The sequence below is a fragment of the Lutjanus erythropterus genome, chromosome 16 (assembly GCF_056507025.1).
Source record: "Lutjanus erythropterus isolate fLutEry1 chromosome 16, fLutEry1.hap2, whole genome shotgun sequence".
Lineage (NCBI taxonomy): Eukaryota > Metazoa > Chordata > Actinopteri > Lutjaniformes > Lutjanidae > Lutjanus > Lutjanus erythropterus.
The window spans coordinates 16,994,837-17,017,500 of NC_139332.1; the positions used below are offsets into that span (position 1 = coordinate 16,994,837).

At 40.0% G+C, this 22,664-nt stretch overlaps 2 protein-coding genes across 2 annotated transcripts in view; one reads left to right on the top strand and one right to left on the bottom strand.

Annotated features, from left to right (window-relative positions):
• ankrd28a (ankyrin repeat domain 28a) lies at positions 1 to 19,919 on the top strand. The gene is made up of 29 exons (XM_084738682.1): positions 1 to 714; positions 3,369 to 3,452; positions 4,782 to 4,860; positions 5,985 to 6,055; positions 6,849 to 7,049; positions 7,125 to 7,212; positions 7,975 to 8,117; positions 8,309 to 8,416; positions 8,508 to 8,612; positions 9,116 to 9,194; positions 10,025 to 10,139; positions 10,358 to 10,440; positions 10,522 to 10,585; positions 10,814 to 10,882; positions 11,046 to 11,186; positions 12,087 to 12,198; positions 12,385 to 12,411; positions 13,900 to 13,974; positions 14,083 to 14,284; positions 14,416 to 14,503; positions 14,647 to 14,764; positions 15,435 to 15,657; positions 15,772 to 15,859; positions 15,943 to 16,026; positions 16,117 to 16,265; positions 16,350 to 16,432; positions 17,662 to 17,744; positions 17,842 to 17,933; positions 18,557 to 19,919. The coding sequence occupies exons 1-29, from the start codon at positions 559 to 561 to the stop codon at positions 18,853 to 18,855; spliced, it is 3,309 nt and encodes a 1,102-aa protein (XP_084594808.1). The 5' UTR covers positions 1 to 558; the 3' UTR covers positions 18,856 to 19,919.
• The window catches only part of btd (biotinidase), a 16,888-nt gene continuing 14,126 nt past the window's right edge, over positions 19,903 to 22,664 (bottom strand). Inside the window, exon 6 of the mRNA XM_084738680.1 lies at positions 19,903 to 20,422. Coding sequence (XP_084594806.1) covers positions 20,150 to 20,422 — 273 coding nt within the window. The 3' untranslated portion in view covers positions 19,903 to 20,149. The remainder of the gene's footprint in view (positions 20,423 to 22,664) is intronic.

Here is a 22,664-nt window from a genome sequence, read left to right on the forward strand (position 1 = left end):
CCTTTGAAAGAGCTGGCTTCAGCAGTCTGCCTGAAACGAGCGACGCATGCCCACACATAGTACATTGGCTGCTACAGCCCCCAGTCCATGCTAATCACAGGGTCTCTGTGTGTGTGTGTGCTTGCATCAGATGTGTGTATGAGTGTGTTCCTGGCTGCAGCACGACAGTGAGGATATGTAGCTTCCTGTGTGCTGCTAGGCAGCCCAAGCTCATTCTGCCGCATGCCGCTTACCGCCACCATTACGCAGAGGAATTCCCTGCTGTCTCCGATACTGCTGCTCACAAAGAGTGTGAGTGTGGGTTAGGAGAGAGGAGAGAGGAGGAGGAGGAGAGGAGACATGCAGCAAACCAACACTGACAGATAGAGGACAGATCTGGATTTCCCATTGGATTTTACATGAAGATGTGCAGCGTTTGTTTACGAGGAAATCACTCGCTTTATGGGATTAATTGCTGACCTTTGTACTCCTGAATTACGCACGTATGTAAGAGGGAACACAGTGTATTTATGTGTGTGTGTGAGTGATTGTGTTGGTGTGTGAGTGTTTGTGTTCCTGATGCGGTCAGAGCGGGCTAGCCGTGTGTGTATCGTGGTGCTGGAGGAGGTGGAGGAGGATGAGCCCTCTTCTTCGCCCCCACCTCCCCGGCCCAAATCATCCCCAGACCGCAGATCCCATCATGCCTCTCGAAGGGCTGCTGCTCAGGAGGACAAGGTGAGATAGGTCCCTCTGTTTGGTTCCTCATTGGTTGAATTAGACTGTGCTGAATCTGAACAAGGCTTTTATGTGAATGACAGCATTCACTGGGGGCGTTAACCAACCAGTGCACTTCTCATACCTGGCCTGAAGTTTAAACCTGAGCTGTAGTGCGTGCTACATTGCATGACAATACAATGCACTGCCAACACTTGCTGTCCAGTGCTAAATATAGCACCAGTATAATCACCAATATAGGCTTGCCATATGAGATGACTGCTGGTTTGTATAGATTATCAGCAAAGGCTTTGCAGGGCCTTTGTAGTCTCCAGTGATGGCTGTATAAAGGTAAAGCCTACCAGGGATTGAAACATGGTGGTAAGGCTTTTCATCCTATGAAAACTGCTCTTTCAAGTATTCTCGGAGAAAGAATAAAGTCAGCTCTGATGACAGGGATTGTGCTCTTAGTCAGTGTCTGCCTTCTGTGATCTCTGACATAGTTGCAGTGGTCATCACTGTAATAGGTGTGAGACAGACGCCGACTTGCCTGACAGCCTCACTTATTTTTAGTTGGGACGAAATGAGAGAGGGAAGAGTAAGTAGCAGATGCCAGTCATAGTATCATAGGAAAAAGGTGTGCATGTGACCTAACGTTGTCACAAGTATCAATACTTTGATATGTTTTCAGTAACATGTTTCAAACAATACAATACCTGTCAATTATTGTATCAAAAGTACTCACTGACGACCTAATTCCTTTATTGTCCTGCCTGAAATTTACATAGCAAAACCAGACAGTGTTTAATGACTTGTTCTGTGCCAGCATTGTGTGCAGCTTTTTTTTGTTTTTTTTAAGAAAAAAATCCTATTGTTTGCCAAGAACTTACCTCTTTTTGACAACAATTCTAATGTGACCAAATGTTATCAATGACCCACAGTACTTCAGTGGACTCAGTGGAGAAAATGAGGGAATAGCAATATATTGTAATTTAGAAGGGCTTTGAAATTTGAAGCCTGAATAGACCTCCCCAAAATAAATCTGCTTATAAATATTCTTATTTTTGTCCATGCATTTTCAGTAATGTTGCGTAAGGAAACACACTGGCTCACATGAATTTATGTATTATCATTAGGCTCTTATTTCCTAGTTAAAATCCTTGAACTACTTAATTACCTAAACATATTGAAACAAAGAAACAGTTTGCAATAATGACCAAAAAGTGGAGTAAATAGAAAATAGTGTTATTATGAATAGAATAAAATGACTTTGTCACTAAATTCTTGAATGAAAAGTTGTGACTCATAATCATGATCACTCTAACTAGCAAGTAGGGCTATTAATGATTAATCATAAATTGATTAATCACCATTAAGACTTGACAGTCATGTTTGTGTACCGTTTCTCTGAAGCTCGCAAGTTTTCTCACAGTTTGTCTTGGTCTGCCGTCTTAATCTATAAATGGCTGTAATTCTGCCCTATTTGACATCGTTTTGTTTAGCGGAGACATTTGTTGAACAAGGACAGGCAGACAAAAGCAGCCGTTTCAAGTGAGAACCTTATTGTTGTTTTAGTACTCTGTTCGTTTAAATTGTTTGTGCTTCATAATTAATGATTAATCAATTATAGATTATTACCATGTTCAACTATCGGTTAAGGAAAATGCACAGAATTTGCAACCCCACTGGGCAAGTCATGGTTGTACAGTTTATTTCCCAGTAATATGATGTAATACAAATCAGCTGTGTTTACATAATGTAGTTTGCAGGCTTCCATGTAAAAATAACAAATGTCTTGTGTTCTGTAAGATGATGTAGGACAAAAATACAAAATGTGGAGTTGTTCTGTTGGAGATAAATTAGTTTCACTTCAGTTTTTAACATGAAAGTTTAAGATTCTATTTGATATCCAAGATAAAACTGAAGTCATAAGGACAATAAATTAACCATAAATATAAAAACAGCACGTGACTACTGTATTTTGAGCCCAGTTATGAAGAATTTAATTGTGTGCATAAAATAGCGTTACTTCCTTTAACCTTTAATTTGAATGGACTCGCTGTGTACAGATCCCAGTGTCAGGCACCGATGCTCTCAGGCTCATGCCAGCTATTTACATTCACATACACAGTTAAATGCCAGTGACAAATAGTGTTATGGAGGTGTGTTTTTGTATTTAATTTGCAGCTTCCTCCTCTCCCTTCTGGGCAAATTTATCATCTCTTTAAGAACATGCATACCTTTTTTGTAAGTAGTTTTACTTGTTCAAATAAATAGTTGAAATGCTTTATCTAGTCAAATCTCTCCACTTATCTTTTACATTGCTGTTTACAGTCTTATCAGCTGACCTTGCACCACGTGGTCACAGCTTTAACCCCTCACACTCTCAGACACTTAGACCTATGTAATGCTGTATGTAGGTATGCGTGTGTTTATGTGATGTATGATGCAGCTGCTCCTGTCGTAAACAAATCTGTGATATGCAGCCATTCATGACCTATGGCTTTCTCCCAGCTCAGGATTATAGTGTCTGTGAGTGACACTCTCCCATTTGTAACTCTCATAACTCTCACTGATAACACAGTTGTCAGCATAGAAAATTACTGCCTTGCAAATCGAGTAAGTAATGCTGTACATCAGCATTTCCTCATCCTTTTTTTTTCCCGTCTTTGTAGCCGTCTCTGTTAAGAGCCATTTTCAACGTGGACCCAGATGAAGTCCGCGCACTCATATTCAAGAAAGAGGATGTCAACATTCAGGTAAGTCACGCTCCTCTTGCTATTTACCCAGGTGTTCTCCAAATACCGGTATATATGTTTGTCTTCTGATCGCACCCCTGTGTATTAGTCTCTGACACTGTAGCTTCACACACACACACACACACAGTGACATATACAAAAACACCAAGGAGAGCAGCAATCAGCTAGCAGGCTAAAATTGATCTGGGTTACTATCGATCGCTTGACTGACTGAGAGTGCCTTCTGGCAGCCTCTCCATCTTATATAGCTGTCAACCAGAGCAGGACATATGAGCTGTTCACCTGATAACCTTCACCTGATATCTCTCTTTTTTTTCTCCCATCATTTTCACACTCTGTCCTAATATATTTCATCAGTTTACACCACATTCTGCTTTCAGGGTCTTTGTTTTCCTCTCTGTGCTCCTGTGTGTCTGTGGGCCTGTAGTGCTGGGGTCATCACACTGAGTCTTCCTGGAGTCAGCAACACTGGCCTAGGCATATTGCAGTCACATGACATTTGTTTATAGCCCCACTCTGTTGATTGCTCTCTCCTGCACTGAATAACAGAAAGGTGGGAGTGCAGCAGCAGGGTGTGTTGAAGTGATGAAGCGAGGTGAAGAATACAAGTGAGCACATGAGACATTATTCTCTTTGTGGCTGGAGTCTCATGTTTCTTGTGGTCTGTAGCAATGTGAGGTGCCACCCAATCATGATGTGTGTTTTTATTGTGTGAGCATGTGTCTCAACAGTGTTTTACATGAACTTTTTTTGCGCGTGGCACTGATGCTACAGAAGTTGAAAATTTGGTTTTCAAAATTGTAGCATGAGTATAAAATATCTGTTACCATCTGTAAAAATCACAGAACAGTACCACTGAGCAGTACAAAAAATCAAGTACATTTCTATCATTATACAGTCTTATTTATATAAAAATCACACTGATCTGTAAAGTAAAAACTAGAATCTCAAATATTTTTGTTGTTTGAATGCAGCAGATTCAAAAATGTTGGGGAATAATGTTTTTCTAGTAGGTTATTTCGTGCTTCTGCTCAATTTGTTTTTACCTTCAATAGGCAGCCATTAATATACCTGGATGGCCCACCCAAGTAAAGTCTATGTGTGGGAAACATGCCTCAATTCACCTAACACACAAACAAGCAGCTCAAATCTGTATCGCAGGTGCTACCGTGGTCATTTCATTCATTGTACAGAGCGATTTTTCTCACTGAATTTGCAAAATGTATTTTGCACTGTACAGCTCTGATCAAGGCCTGTGTTTTTGTGAAAAACAGAATCAACAGCCAAGCTTAAGTTTGTGTTTTTCTGTATTTTGGGATCTCCTGTCAGGACAATGAGAAACGGACGCCTCTGCATGCTGCAGCCTATTTGGGGGACGCTGAGATCATTGAACTGCTCATCCTCTCAGGTAAACACTACAGCCCTTTGCTGGCTTCAGTCTATCAATCTATTCAACCATTCATTCACTTTAATTTCGGCCTATTATCTGTCCACCTCTAGTGTCAATTCTACTTGAAAGCTTACTCATCCATCTACGCTGACTGTCAGTAGCCATCCCTGTATGCATCCATCTGGTCCTGTTTTTCATCTGTGTGTCCATATTAACTCTCCTAAATTTGTCTCTTTTTATTAATTCACATTAATACAACACACTGCATTTCATTACACGTTACATTTTTTCAAGGAATACTGACGTAATGTATTTGTCTAAACTTTTTGTAGATTTCAGCCACATAAAGCTAAATTGGAAACAAATATGTTGTTTTTTGACTTGTTTGAAGAAATATTTGAGATAAAGATTACAGTTGTAATACCAAAAGAGTGCAAAAAAAAAGTTCATGTTGACCTTCATACTGATTTGTTTTTTGTCAGTTTATCCTGTCCTCTTTCCGTCTTGCCATGCCTTCCTAAAACTTCAAAGCCACTGCCTGTTCCTCAACTCTCTCATCCTCACATGTTGCTCCCTGTTCCCTCAGTAGTTTCCATGCATCTGCCACCCGTGACTGTCACCATCTTCTGGTGATTTATCAATCATCTGATAGGGTCTACTCTATGTCTGTGAGGTCAGCTGAGCACGTCAGGAGATGGGGCCTACTCTGTCATTGCACAAGCATAGTGTGGAAGGGTGTAAGTGTGTGTGTGTGTGTGTGTGTGTGTGTGTGTGTGTGTGTGTGTGTGTGTGTGTGTGTGTGTGTGTGTGTGTGTGTGTGTGTGTTTGTGTGATCACTGTTTCTCAATAATGTGAACAGCAAGCAACAGGTGCAGCTTCAGGGCTATTTTAACCCCCAGGCAGTGCCAAAGAGGATCATGGTAGTTTTATATCTTCCGGGCACTGCTGGCTCACAACCCCCTCTTCCCATAAGTCATGTAAAAAGCCCTGTAAACTGTCAGTTTGTCTTTTTTTTACTCTTCTCGCTCCTTTAATGTGTTTTTCAATGATGAGGCATTTTTCACAGGTTTCCACCATGTGTGCCTTTGCTGTGCCGGCCACTGTTGACATATATCTGACATCTCTCACTCTCTCTCCATCAGGAGCCAGAGTTAATGCCAAAGACAACAAGTGGTTGACTCCTCTTCATCGAGCTGTCGCCTCTTGTAGTGAGGTAACAAATTACACAAACACACTACTGCTAATATGTACTGTGGTGACTGGAAAGCGTTACGCAAGTCAAGAGTTAGGTGATCTTATTTATACATAAACACACAAGTCAGGTTTGATGCAAGTTTGTATTTTCTGAAATGAGGAGCAGATCAGTCACATATTTAGCAAAGGTAACCATTCTCAAAAAATTATTTTGCACTAGCAAAATCTTATTCAGATAAGTGGGGCGTGTTTAAACAGTGTCAGACCTTGGAGAAGCCCTTGTTTCATAAGACAAATTCAATCTTTCTGTGGGAGCTTTCCTTCTTTAAATAAGACTGCAACAAAAATCCAACAAAAATGGAGACTTCTTTAATTTCAGTGAAACAGAAAACAGGTTAGTGCAACAGCACACATACCAGATAGAATATCTTGTGACTACTTTACTGGCATGACATGGAGAAAGTTAATGCCACCAAGATGACATTTATAGATTTGTACAATCTGGTCTTAAAAGGGGTAAAATGAAATAAGCACTGTGCAGTATGTTGGTGTTTGATAACCCTTCAAAATCTCTTTACCTATTCTGCTTGGTCCTGGGCAACATGCCCACACTAACACAGCCCCTTGTGTTTTTTTTCTCATTTTCAGTGCTATAGTCGGCATGGAAGCCCCCTAAGAATAGGAAATACTTTTATAACTGCCCACACAAAGCCACCTGCACACACTGGCGTGTACTTTGTTAGAACACTGAGGCATATTAGAAAATAGACCCTCTGTCTGCACACTCTGACACGTTCTCACTCTCCACCCAGGATGCAGTGGCAGTGCTGCTGAAGCACAGTGCAGATGTTAACGCCCGGGACAAGAACTGGCAGACGCCACTCCATGTTGCAGCTAGCAATAAGGCGGTACGCTGTGCTGAGGCTTTGGTCCCATTGCTCAGCAATGTCAACGTGTCTGACCGGGCGGGACGCACTGCCCTGCACCACGCTGCCTTCAGTGGACATGTAGAGGTTGGTCTCTTTTACATGCACACAGAGACTCCCACATGCATGCCAGCATCCAGTTAATTTGCTTTTGTGTGACAGATGGTAAAGCTGCTGCTGTCAAGAGGAGCCAACATTAATGCATTTGACAAAAAGGACAGGAGAGCCATCCACTGGGGAGCCTACATGGGTGAGTTATAGAGCATCTTCAGACCTGGGTATTAACATGCGTCCAGGGTGATCCAGTCACAATTGGACAGATCTAAGTATGTGAGTTCACACCTGGCATTACAATGCATCTTTAGATGTGTCTTGAGTGACCACTGATGATTAGATTTCACTTCCCCACTATCGTTCCTTTTTTGTTTAGTTCAGCACCACACTGACCTGCTCTATTAGCTCACAATGAGTCAAATCTCATGTTTTCATATTAAAGATGATGAAGAAAGACATTTATGACAGATCATCTCTCCTGCCTGCTCTTTAAAGCAACACATTGTTTTTTACAAGGAAAGAAATAACTGAATGTTTTGCATTTAATGCAAAATTTCCACGAAGCATGAATGATTAAGAATTTATCATAGCAGTTTCACCTCCCTACTCTATATGCAAAGAGGCACGTTTGCAAAATGCGTTGTTTTGAATTGGCAGCTCATCAGTGGTACTCAGCGCGTTGGGACAAATGGACACAACGTTTTCTCCACAAAGACAGAAACAACTTAATGTATAACATCTACTGTATTTATGAGAAAGCCCAGATAATTAAGAATTTGTCATAGACAGCATTTCACAAAATTTATAAAGTTTGTCCTAACTCTCAAAATTGTGTGATTTTTTAGAAGGTAGTCTAGGGATATTATGGTAATTAGTGTGTTCAAAAAACATCGGCTACAGGTAAGAGAGCCTAAACACATTTGGACTCATGTCATTTCCTCCCCTCCCTTCTGTGCAGGCCACCTCGAGGTGGTGAAGTTATTGGTGGCGAGTGGAGCAGAGGTCGATTGTAAGGACAAGAAAGCCTACACCCCACTCCATGCTGCTGCTTCTAGTGGCATGAGCAGCACAGTGCACTACCTGCTGAGCCTGGGGGTCCACGTCAGTACAGACACACACATATGCATGGGCTACCAATGTCCTTAATGTTTACATAATGTGCCATGACCCTTTGACCTAGCTAAATTCGAAAAAATTAATTTAAATATTCCAGTCAATAAAATGCAAAGAAGTCCAAGTCTGTGCTCCTGAAATTTCATACATAAACATAGAGGTCTTCTCTCCTTGCATAGGTCAATGAGGTGAACGCCTATGGCAACACGCCGCTCCATTTGGCCTGCTACAATGGACAGGATGTGGTGGTCAGTGAGCTCATTGAGGCAGGGGCCAACGTCAACCAGGTGTGTCTGTGCGTCTCTTTTGTACAAGATAATGTGTAATGTGTACTAATCACTTTTTTTTAATTGTGTGTTATTTGATAACTTGCCTCAGGTGAACGAGAGGGGGTTTTCTGCTCTCCACTTCGCTTCCTCCTCACGTCAGGGGGCGCTGTGTCAGGAGCTGCTGCTGGCTCATGGAGCTCACATCAACATGCGGGTCTGTCCATACACAGATACACTTTGATACAAACGCTGAAAAGCAGTATTTTAATGAGCGAGTGTACATACACCACCTTTCATCAGAGTTTCCTCAGCTCTTACCAACATGTAGCTGCACAGTATCCTGCAGAAAGCTGAAATGACAGTGTTGTTAACACTTTGGAAGCAGTGATGGAAACTGATATTAGGTCCCCACAGCCTCAAGATTCACGGCCATATGGAAGATGGAGGGGGAGGGGGGTGGATCCCTGAGGCTGCAAGCTGCTCAGGGAATATGTGTGTGGGTGTGCGAGTGGTCCACAAGGAGGTCTAAGATAGCTTCTGTTCATTTTAAAGCTTTCTAACACAACAGTATTAGACTCACTGTTGAGTCAGCTTCCCACAATGGTACTTTGTATACCTCAGCACACTCTGCAACACTGATATAGCCAAAAACAGAAAATCATAACAGTCATCTTTGCTCCTCTTCACTCTCCACTGTCTGTCCCTCCATCTGTCCAGAGTAAGGACGGCAAGACTCCCCTCCACATGGCAGCTACTCATGGAAGGTTCTCCTGCTCGCAGGCCCTCATTCAAAATGGTGAGAGCTCACACAGAGCACTGTCTGCTTCATGCCCGAATTCACATTAGTTTGTATGTCCTGGTAGTGATTGTAAGTTTGGTATACGTTATATGTGGCACAATTTGCAAAATGATGTGAATTATTTTTGTTTCTGAGTGTTTTAAGACAAGACACCACAGAAATATCATTGTTTATTCATGCACTGATCAATTTTTAGATTCTATTTGTCTTCCATAAAATGTGTTCTTACAGACTAGTGGTAAGAAAAGATTCAAAATCAGGGTTTCCACAGGTCCTTAAAAATTTAGAAATCCAATAATCTAAATTTAAAAAATCTAAAACTAGTTTTGACAAGTCTTAAAAAAGATTTAAGTTATTTTCTGTGATGGAATTGCCCAGACTAGTCAGAGACTGGAGGAGTCCTCAGTTCTGACAAAAAGTTGTTGCTGTTTTTTTAGCTAGACGTCTCTACTTCAATATCATTCCTAACTATATTCTGAATGTTTTTACAGAGGTTTTTATTTGACATTTTATTCCTAAAAAAATATGGCGCAAGTTGATTTTTTTTAAAATGGCTGTTTCCACCTGTAAAACCTTTGACTCTAAATGTGTTAACAAAATGACAAGGAACCTGGCTTTAAGTTGGAAATGTATGCAAATTAGTATACATGTAATTATTAAATAACATATCATTACATAGAAAAAATACTTGTCTTAATGTAAGCAGTCACTTAGGAGAGTTTCATTGCGATATCGATTAATTCAAATTTTTACCCCTTTCACTTGTGTCTCCCCTTAATGGAAATGCATATATACTCTAAATCCTGTATTGATGTGTGTGTGCGTAGGAGCTGAGATTGATTGTGAGGACAAGAGCAGAAACACTGCCCTTCACATCGCTGCCCGTTGTGGCCATGAGCTCATCATCACAGCACTCATCAAACACGGAGCCAACACCGCCAAGTCAGTAACAATTGACATTTAACCATCTGTCTTATCTTCTCTCTGAAGATAATCCTTGCTTTAGTAATAAAAAAGCAATTTGAAAGTGAATAAACTCAGGATAAAACATTCTTTCAGTCTTTTTGTTTTGTTTCTGTTATCAAAAATGCACCCATGCTGTCATACCTTACCCTCCCTATCCTGTGATGACTTGCCTTCTCTGCCTTCGATCTTTTCAGGAGAGGCATTCATGGGATGTTCCCTCTACACCTGGCAGCTCTGAGTGGCTTCTCAGATTGCTGCAGGAAGCTGCTGTCCTCAGGTACATTCATGCTGACTCAATTCTTGCCACTAGAATCACCTAGTTGACATCCTAATTGATGCTGATTGCATATTTGTGCAGGGTTTGACATAGACACCCCTGATGACTTTGGAAGGACCTGTCTACATGCTGCTGCAGCTGGAGGGTGAGTTCCTGCAGCCTCATTGTTTATTTTTGTAGCTTTTTTTTATGTCTTTCTTTGCTCCTTATCTAACAGCATTCACCCTTTTGTTTTAATGTTTCATTCTATTTAGTAGACATTTTTTATTGAATGTATTTGGCTGGGTTTTGTTGTACAACAAAGAGAAGACTCATGTGCACTTGATTACAATAGATTGGTGTGTCAACAAAACACCACTCTCTCTCCAAGCAGGAACCTGGAGTGTCTGAACCTGCTGTTAAACATAGGAGCAGACTTCAACAGGAAAGACAACTTCGGAAGGTGAGCCAAGTGTGTAATTTAATTCTAGGAATGCTGGGAATTTAAATAAAATAAGGTCTGAAGACAGAACTAGACTTTTAACCATATTCTGGGGAGTAGAAGGAGAGTATGAAGTCCTCACTGGCATAAATAGTAGTTGATATTGACTCTCTGACCACCCCAGGACTCCACTACACTATGCATCAGCCAACTGTAACTACCAGTGTGTGTTTGCCTTGGTGGGCTCTGGGGCAAGCATCAATGAGCTGGACCAGAGAGGCTGCAGCCCCCTGCACTACGCTGCTGCAGCAGACACTGATGGAAAGTAAGTTCTAGTCTGTATTTAAAGGACCAATACATAACAATTGTGTCCCAAAATGAGTACAGCAGTCCAAATATCAATTTGGAGCCATAGACTGTATGTTAAACCAGTTGAAATTAAGCCCATTGTCCTACAAAAAACCCACACTGTTCCAAAAACACTCACTGTGAGTGACTGCCTGCCTTACTTAAATCCATTATTTTTTTTTTTATTTTAATGCAGTGTTTTCAAACTTTTAAAAAATGTTTGGATTTAGGATAAAGTTATTGAAACTACTTCAAATAGTAATTGCATTACATTCATAATAAATCTGTATGTATCTGTATCTGTATGTTGATTGAACATTTTTCTTTTTAAACAAAGAAATAAAAGCTCAGAGAGAGGCTTACTGTGTTTATCTTACACACGAAATGAAGATGACTCTGCTCAAGTTTTGCTTGGCACTCTGCACATGTGGCTACACTTAGTTTGATGTGTCATTTTTTTATGTGTGCCCACAGTGAGTGGAAGGCTAACACACAAAAATATGCCAGGAGATTCCTGTTTCTATGAGCATTGGCTTGAAAACAAAAAAAAAATAATGAAAAGGATTTTATTGAAAATTAAGTAATGTGGATGGCAAGTCTACTAACAGACGGTGACACATTTTGAAACATGAAACTTTGTTGTGTTTTCCTTAAATTTGTCACCTTTCTGTAGAATTTAGTCACAGAAGCTAGGCTAATTTTGGTGGTTTATAGCACAGTAACTTCTGACTTGATGTCATAATTTTGAGCATTAGTATAAAGCATGCATAAATGTTTCATTTTCCACAGCTGTAAGGTCTTGGAAAAGCGCTTGAATTTGACTTGGGAAAGGTTAAAAGTACCCTGAAGAAATCTCTTTCTTTTTTTTCTTTATCAGGTGTGTGGAGTACCTGTTGAGGAATGATGCTGATCCAGGAGTGAGAGACAAACAGGGTTACAGTGCAGTGCACTATGCATCAGCCTACGGACGCACACTCTGCCTAGAATTGGTGCGTTCAGCTGCTGAACTGAATAGAAATATGGTTCAATGCTTAAGAGAGGGTCAAAAAATCATGCAAATTCATGCAAATGTGATCTCTTCCATGTGGATAAAGGTTGTAGAACTGTAGAGAACAGTACAGTACACAAGCTCACTTGTCATGGTATCATAAACAGTCTTTGTCTGTTTTTTTCAGATGGCAAGTGAGACACCTCTTGATGTGGTAAGAAAGATATTTGCATCATCCCCTAACACAATGAGTCCTCACACTGATTTTTTGTATGTAGTGCCCTCTGTTGGGCAGATGGGGAACATGGTGGTGAGATCATCTGGTGGGCAGATGAATATACTGAGAAACTTCCTCTGTCTTGTTATTGGTTAGATAATAACTGTCACTTCAACGTGGTATGCATTTAGTAAAACTAACTTTTTTTTAACCTAAAACTAGGTACTTACTGTCTTTTAGCTGTGTGACCACGGCTTAAAGGATAATTTTTCAACCTGTAACCTATTTTGTAATGTTTTATGTCTAAGTGAGTAATGTGGACAACAGTTTTTGAGATTGGTCCAATATTGAGTGAGAGGGCCGCAGCTGGCAGAAGCAAAACTGCGGCGTGATCCCTCAGGGCAACTGTGCATTGTCAAAGTAAATCCAATAAAAGTGCTTGTTTTTGCCACTGACAGGCTCAGGAACGCTACATAGAGATCTTTTCTTCCAAGAGTATGATCCTTTTTGTTTTCTCAGAAAGTAATAATTTTTTAACTGTTTGAAACACCAAACGTCATACACTAACTGATCAAGATGGTGGTAGACCAGAGAGATAAAAATCTTTTGTGAATGGAAGAAATAAGCCTCACATACTCTGGCTCCATTTGCATTTCTTTTTTATTGTGATGCCTTAAGGCATCCATCAAGATCAACCATAATCTAAATAAACAACACTTGTCTCCTATGTTCAAGTGTACTTCCAGTGATCAGCACTTCACCACGATGCCTCATGTGCTCTTCTAAACTAAAAATTACTCTTCTTCTCAATGGAGTCTGGTTGCTTTGAAAAGAGTGATTTAGCATCTGTTTCAGGTAAAACAAAAAAGATTTTACTTTTTTTAAGGTCTCTGTCTGTAGGGATCCCTTTTATATTTTTTTACACAACATAATTTATTCAAATTGTTTTTATTTTGTAGTTTTATGGGCAAAGTTTTATGTATATTTCATTGTTTTGTTGATTCAAATAAACACATAAATTAAAATAAATTTTGAAGATTCACTGGTTCTGTGCCCTGATATAATTTTGGATTTTATAAGAATATTCACCAGTATATCAATAGCTGATTTTTTTTCTTCTTCCCTTCTTTTATTCCCTAAAACCAGTATCGGCATCAGCCCCAAATATCCAGTATCAGCTCGGGCTCTACTTATAATAACAGTGTGAGACTGTCAGTGGATGATGTGCAGTTTCCTGGAAGGATTGCTTTACAGATCAGTTTCTCCTCTGCGGGCTGCAGCACTCCACCTCAATTTTGGACCAGTTTCAAAAATTGTTGTTCCCATTCCTCACTTAAGCAGAAGAAAACAGGAAACAATGGTCCAGGTTGAAAAATAACGAAATTTCCCTTTAACGTCTATGCAGCAAGTCTGAAGCAGCAACTTGCCATGTGTGCAAACCTGGATCACAAGAGGACATGTATGTGAACTATCTCTCTATTTCAGTTAATGGAGACATCGGGAACGGACATCCTGAGTGACTCAGAGAGCCAGGCCCCTGTCAGTCCACTCCACCTGGCGGTAAGTTCAGGGATTTGTCAGTGTGTGTTTGTCTCACTGGCACTCAGGGCTTTACTGTCTCTACCATTAGACAAATTTGAACTTTGTGTGTATCTTGCGTTGATTCAGGCTTACCACGGACACTGTGGAGCTTTGGAGGTTCTCTTGTCGTCCTTGCTGGACGTGGACGTGTGCAGCCCAGAGGGCCGGACTCCGCTCAGCCTTGCCTGCTCCAGGGGTCATCAGGAGTGTGTCTCCCTGCTGCTCCACCACGGCTCCTCACCCATGACACGTGACTACACACACAAGAAGACAGCCATACATGCTGCAGGTATTCATGCAGGCAGTTGCACAGAAATCTGTTCCCATCACATGAATGAGATTTACTTAATTTTTGGCTTTTAAGATGGATGTTGATGCTTTAGAAAAATAATTATGTGTGATTATGTCTGTCTGCTGTAGCTATGAACGGACATCCAGAGTGCCTGCGCCTGCTCATGAGCAACAACAACCAACACATCAATGTGGACGCACAAGATGCCAATGGACAGTGAGTGTGTGTGCGTGTGTGTGTGTGTTTGTAGCTTAGACTGGAGGCTTTCACACATGATACTACTCTTTGTTTGAGATCACTCAAGTTTTACAAGAAATAAATAGAATAACTTTTATTTCATATTTCCACACTGTGTAAAGGACTCCTCTGATGTTGGCAGTGCTGAATGGACACACAGAGTGTGTGTACTCTCTACTCAGTCAAGGAGCCAGCGTGGAGAATCAGGACCGCTGGGGGAGGACAGCACTACACCGTGGAGTGAGACTTTTCACACAGACACACTAAGATTACAACTTAATGTATCTAATATTGATTCAAAATTTAAAAAAAGGTACAATAATAATAATAATAATAATAATAATAATAATAATAATAATGATAATAATAATAATAACAACTATTAATAGTTAATTGCAGTTCGTAGTAATTACTTCACTGTTTCAACTGATGATTATAAACCCTATAAAATTACATTGTTATATTTACGTTACATTTACATTTTGTTTATGTAAATAGCTTTTGTGCCTTATTTTGAAGGTCAACCTGAACGGTGCATATTTATCTTTGCTAACCTGACAGAGGAGCTGTGCATGTGCAGCAGTCTGTAGTGTAGGGCCACTGACCAAGCTGCTGAGTCTGATGAGTTGTGGGTGATAACGTGTTGTCTATAAACATTATCTGGATGGTTAATGTAAATTTGCAGCTTATGTTTATAAAACTTTACATCAGCTTAACGAATGGTTTTTAAAGCATATGTAAACATTATTTTAATTTTTGTTAACTGTAAAATAAATGTTAAGCAAAGTTTAATTAACTATCAGTTTACAATTTAATAATGATGATTATTCTAAAGTGTAACCCTCATATTTCACTATAATATATATTTTTTTCATTTATAATGTTTTCTGCTTTGTAATCTTTCACGCAGGCGGTGACGGGCCAGGAGGAGTGTGTGGAGGCCCTCCTCCAGCGGGGGGCCAGTGTGTGTGTCAGAGACATCCGGGGACGCTCCCCTCTTCACTTGGCATCCGCTTGCGGCCGCGTGGGCGCTCTGGGCGCCCTGCTGCAGGCCACCACCACCACCTCACACACTAACACTCACCTCATTGACAACCAGGGCTACACACCACTGCACTGGGCCTGCTACAACGGTACTGGAACACAGCATGACACACTCAACAAACACGTCTGTTCTGGATGAAGTCACAGCAAAGTAATATTTACATCTGCTCCTCCCTTTGTTTTTCTGTCCTCTGTTTTCCCAGGATATGATGCTTGTGTGGAGGTGTTGTTGGACCAGGAGATGTTCAAAAAGATTAAGGGCAACTCTTTCAGTCCACTGCACTGTGCTGTGTAAGACAACGTGTCCATTTGTACCAATGACCGTTTCTCTGTTAATAGACACTGAGGGTGACCACGTGTGTTGTGTGTTTCAGTATGAACGATAACGAAGGAGTGGCTGAGATGTTAATTGACTCCCTGGGCACTAGTATCGTCAACACCAGTGACTCCAAGGGCAGGTGAGAGGTGGAAACAGACACAAATCACGTCATGTTTTTATGATAATCATAAAAATTTCATTTTCATTAACTGTGTTTTTGTCGATGCAGGACCCCCCTTCACGCTGCAGCTTTTTCCGACCATGTTGAGTGTGTCTCTCTTCTGCTGAGCCACGGGGCACAGGCAAACGTAGTTGACTCACCCTCTCGCAGGACACCGCTGATGATGGCATCTCTCAATGGACAGACCAACACTGTGGGTCAGTACACGCACTGACACATAGACACACTGTTGGCCTTTGATTTCTAAACTTTCTGACATGTAATCATCTCATGTGTTGCAGAGGTGTTGGTGAGCAGTGCTAAAGCAGACTTGACACTACAGGATACACACAGGAACACGGCATTACATCTGGCGTGCAGCAAGGTAACAATTCACAGAGACTGGAGAAGATCTTTTATTCACTGATCATGGTAAATTATAGATATAAACATGTCATCAGGCACACTGTAAAGGCACCCACCTGTCACTCAAAGCGGGCACGCCCTTAATTATGCATCATAACCTCAAGCCTGAACATAATTTAAATTTCCCCCTATAGTTGTCATGAAGAGGTAAATTAGCTCTAGAGACCAAAACTGTTTTTGTATCAGGCTTGAAACATGTTCTGCTTTAAAGCTGGGAATTTTAATGTGTAGGGGTTTATGGATATTGACTTGACTTTGAGCTAACCTCAAGTTGCCATTCACCGGTCATACACCGGGTCTGGTACCTGCTTGGTAACCCACAAAAAATTGTCAAATGGGTAAAAAAAATATATTTATATAAATTCACAAGCATGAGTAAAAATGAACTAATTGCAGGTGGGCAGCAGGTGAAAAGAATAATATATCATACAATACAATATGTTTTCTTCCATGGAGATATCAGAAATGAAAATTACTGTGCAGTATTTTCAACACTTAAATCCACTAATACTACCAAGTCTAATCAGCTGCCAGGATTCTTTATTGTGAAAGTCTACAACACAACCTTTAGCCTCACACCTGGCCAAACATTAGGTAGTTGTTATGTGATTGGACAGAGTTGTAGGCTATCTGATAAAATTGATGTTATAAAGAAAAAAAATAGCAAGTGGAGTGTACCAAATTTTGGACAAAGTTGGATGTTTTTGAGAAATTTGGTATGATTAGAGACTGAACAAAATGTTGTCAGTCAGCTTTTCTGCTTCTAAAAGGTGCCAAAAAGTATTAGCTTTTGATTCCTGCAAGCTAGACATCATCACTGAGGAAACACATCAGCAGCTGCAGGAGCACATGTGCTGCACCAACTTACAGATAATAATCCAGGAACACAAGTGAGTGAGTGGGGATGTGTGTTTAATCAGTGGTCAGGTCATATGACCTATTTAATGGGTCTGGATTTGACTTGGAGATAATTGAAGGCACTCAGTTTTGCTGGTGTGGGCAGGTGCAGGTTTGAAGAACTGGACCCGTACAAGACTCTGATCACAGTTTTTGGCACTTCGTGTTGGCTTCATTTTTCAGCCTCGAAGGTGGCCACTTGAGAGATTCCAAGCAATGGTTATAATTTTACAAACTATATCTTCATATGGTGCCAGACATCTATGATAATTATACTTATTTTCCTCTCAGGGTCACGAGACGAGTGCCTTGTTGATTCTGGAGAAGATCAGCGACAGGAACCTCATCAACTGCACTAATGCTGCTCTCCAGACGTACGTGGGCAGACACTCAGCTGTGCAACAGAATAATATGATAACAAGTTCAGACTGGACTTATTTTAACAGTACATCTCTCTCCACCTTCCTGCAGGCCCCTGCATGTAGCAGCCAGGAAGGGATTGACAGTGGTGGTCCAGGAGCTGCTGGGGAAAGGAGCCAGTGTTTTAGCAGTGGACGAGAACGGTCAGATTTCATCTTACTGCTGAAGTGCTCACCTCACTTAGACAACATAAAAGCTCCTTAAAAAATGAAGCCAAAACATCTGGACCACACCCCTCCTTTCTGGCTGTAGTACAGACCATAGTGTACTATCTAGTGTTAGCTAATGTGTTTAAGGAATTGTTTTTCTTCCACCTAAGCTCCATTCACAAACAAACATCATAATATTTACTGACATAAGAGGGGTCTATAGGTTTCTGTCATTTTAGGTAGCTCTTATCACACTGATATATGTTCAAGTGATGATTTTTCTGACATGTTTGGTTTAAATTATTTTATTCTATTAAAGGAGGGTTTCACATCACGATTAATAACTGAGCTCTGCTTGTAATTGAGTCAGACAAGCGTATAGGCTGGACTCAGTACTGCAGCTCCAAGCCTGATCACTACTGCACAGGTTCAAAATGACATCACCAGTGCAAGATGGCAGCACTTGCATCTGGGAAGTTTTGGCTTCATTTTTTTGCAGGGGGAGAAAGTGTAGATGCATCGTCCATCTTTATTTATGTCAGTAATTTACATATACTTCTAGAGTGAAATGTGACTAATTTTTTTTTATAACTCTCTGGTTCTTCTTGTATCCACAGGTTACACTCCAGCTCTGTCCTGCGCTCCAAACCGTGATGTGGCCGACTGCCTGGCACTCATCCTCAACTCCATGATGCCCACCTCCCCTATGGTCACCATCGCAGCTTTGCCTGCACTTTCTCTTACGCAGACTGTCATCAACCACCACCCTACCAACAACCACATCTCCAAAGGTGTGGCCTTTGACACCCCACCCCCTCTGAGGCCCGACCACGCCTCCTACTGCAGGCCAGAGCGCCCGCTGTCCGCCGTCTCTGCAGATGATGAACTGAATGACTCGGATTCAGAGACGTACTGAGGACACACCTGCTATTGGACAGAGCGCCACAATACTGGCAGCCTTGCCAGCCACTCAGGAGCCTTAATAGATCACTCACAAGGAAGTAAAAGACAGAAGAGGCAGAAAATAGAGCCAGTGTGCAGATTATTTTTAGGTAAGCCTCTTCAAATCTAAAAATAACCCTTGTTGTAAAGCAGATGTTTGTTTCCTTAAGGTGCACACCAATGAGGTGTAAAATAATGTAGTAAAATCTAGAATAAGGTGAATACACACTACTTTTCTCTCAGACAGTATCACTGTATGGTCAGTAACATGGCCGGTGTCTTTTTAAATTTAAAGTTTTTCTTTTTAAATTAAGCTCATGCTCTTGCCGATCCTTTCTGGGCTGGTTTTAAGCCTTTTTCGCAGTTTTTCCTTCAACTATTACTAGAAGAGCATTTACTGGAGTAAAGCTCAGTGGACTGCTTTTTTGTTTTTAGCACGATTGTCTAAAGAAAAAAAAAAACAGAGGGACAATCTTATGGGACCAGGATGCTGATTACTGTTTTCCCTACTGTACGTTTGAGTTTTATTTCAGAGCTCTTCTTCGAGCTGTCATGGGAGACGCTGATTGCTGCATCATTGTTCTTGAACCACTTTTCAATTCCCAGAAGAGGAAGTCATTGTTGAATCCTATGAATTTATTCCGAGTGGAAGCTGAATCCATGGGAGCTGATTCTGACAGCAGGTGGATGTAAGACCTGTTTTACTGTATGATGACTGGTCCAGGAACAGTCAGCTGATTGATGGTGGGCCAAGGAACTTTTAACTTGCTATGCTGTAACTACTCAATGTCTGTGTACTGTACTGGAAACAGGGGGAAAGTGGCTGACACTGTGTGTGTGTGTGTGTGTGTGTGTGTGTGTGTGTGTGTGTGTGTGTGTGTATAAATAAAAAAGATAGTGTGTGTGTGTGGGAGAGAGAAATTAATAAATATTGCCTTTTTAGGAACAAGGAACTTTCAGGCAGAGGATGAACGCTACTTGGTGCAATGTTTGTAAAGAGTAAATAATGAATGAATAAAGATATTTGTTTTCCATTTATTGCAGTGTGTATATGACAGAAGACAAATGTGTAACAGCCGAAGTGACTTGTCCTACTTCAGGTGGCTGAAGTTTGGCTAACAGCTTGCTCAGCTGTTACTGGAGCACAGATTGAAAAGGGGGTTTGTCATAATCAGTCTTGGTCAGAACATTTGTGTTTTTTTAACATCAGGTTTTCTTTTATGTATGTGATACTTTTCTCCTGACACAAATATCTGTTCTGAAAAAATTCATTCGTTGTCGAGGTGGTACATTCGTCCGTACAGACAAGCAGTTACCAGCCCACCAGTCATGTTTGAGTGTTGCATCCTCACCCTGCCGTCTGCAGCTGTTTCCAGATGCTCAGGCTGCTCCAGGACCAGCTTGCTGGCCAAAATTGATGGGTACACATATTTGGTCCCAAACCTGCCCTCCAACAGGAAGTCCATCTTAGACTCAGCCTCCTCCACTTCCTGTCCGCAGGAAGTGATATCCGACCCTGCACAGCGAACTAGCGCACACACCTGCAACAGAGATGATAAATGTGACAAGTCTCATGAAGCAGTTTTAAAGGGACAGTTCACCCCAAAATTAAAAATACATATTCTTCCTCTTACCTGTAGTGCTTTCTATCCATCTTTGATCTGGACTGATTTGGTGTAACCTGAATGGAACTCAGCATGTGGTGCTCAGAGCAACAGAAAAATCTGTTTGAAAAACTCACAAGCAATGTTTCTTTCCAGAAATTGTGACATAGTTTACTAAAGATAATTCATGGACCTTGTTGTGAGCAGTTTCATGTAGGAATTACTTTGTTTTTACGCAACTACAGCTGCTAACCATATCACTGTGCAGACAGGAGCGTGCATCTACTCATGGACAAGAGACTTCTGCTGGTAACAGTGCAGCATGTAAACATCATGGCGGCCTCCTAGACTGACCATGAGTACATGCACACTTCCTTCAGTATGTAAAAAAAAAAAAAGATACCATACTGTGACGATATCTACTATGACACTGCAGGATTAATTATTTTATAAAATTGCTGTCCCTGACCAAGGTTATTGTAGTTGACTGAACGTAAAACTAGGTGTGGAAAAACAGTTTACTTAACCAAAATAAAAATGAAAAATAATTGAAAAGTTAATTTTTAAAGTTATAAGTGAATGAAAAAAAAATATAATAACTAGTGCTGTCAATTGATTTGTGATTAATTGCAAATTAATCACTTTTTTTTTGTTCAAAATGTACCTTAAAGAGATATTTTTTCAAGTGTTTAAGGCGTAATTCAAATGTACCTTAGAAAATAAAATACATCAACCAAAAACAATGACAAATATTGTCCAGAAGCCCTCAAAGGCACTACATTTGGCATAATTAATAAGTTAATAACTGAATTATTTATGTACACCTGAACTGCAAAACAATAACAGTCAGTAGCAAACATTCATGCCAATTTTTTGCACATGCTTTGGTCGTGGCTACTCTATATTTTATTTAAGAAGGAAAACAAGCACTTTCAGATCAAAGGGAAAACTACTTTATGAACAAAAAACGCTGTACACATCAGATTTATTATTTAACCCTCTATGGTACACATTATGATGCCAGTTAGGGAAAAAATGTTTGGAGTGTTTTTATGTCTCAAAATAGACTAAATAAACATAATCTGAAGAAATTTTATTTTTATTTTTATTTTTGGAAGTTTTTGGGGTTCGTTGCCTGTAGGCAACATTGTACTATAATGGTGCATAAGTGAAAAAGAACGTTCCTTTTCCAATTTGAACATTGTTTATTTCATAAACATATGCAAAAATATTCAATAACATCAAGAAGTCACAATTCATTTTAAATTTTAAATTAAAAAGAATTATGAAAAGAATTTAAATATGTATGTATGTATGTATGTATGTATGTATGGTCATATATATGTATGTATGTATGTATGTATGGTCATATGTATGTATGTAGGTATGTATGTATGGTCATATGTATGTATGTATGTATGTATGTATGTATGTATGTATGTATGGTCATATGTATGTATGTATGTATATATGCTCATATGTATGTATGCTCATATGTATGTATGTACGTATGTATGTATGTATGTATGGTCACATGTATGTATGTATGTATATATGTATGTGTGTATGTATGTATGGTTATATGAATGTATGCATGGTCATATGTATGTATGGTCATATGTATGTATGTATGTATGTATGTATGTATGTATGTATGTATGTATGTATGGTCATATGAATGTATGCATGGTCAAATGTATGTATGGTCATATGTATGTATGTATGTATGTATGCTCATATGTATGTATGTATGGTCATAAGTATGTATGTATGTATGTATGGTCATATGTATGTATGCATGGTCATATGTATGTATGGTCATATGTATGTATGTATGCTCATATGTATGTATGTATGTATGTATGCTCATATGTATGTATGTATGCATGGTCACATGTATGTATGTATGTATGCATGTATGGTCATATGTATGTATGTATGTACGTATGTATGTATGTATGTATGGTCATATCCCTCTATGGTACACATGATGATGCCAGTGAGGGAAATGTGTTTTATGTCTCAAAAAGAATTTATACATATATGTATGTATGTATGTATGTATGTATGTATGTATGTATGTATGGTCATATATATGTATGTATGTATGTATGGTCATATATATATATATATGTATGCATGGTCATATGTATGTATGTATGTATGCATGTATGCTCAT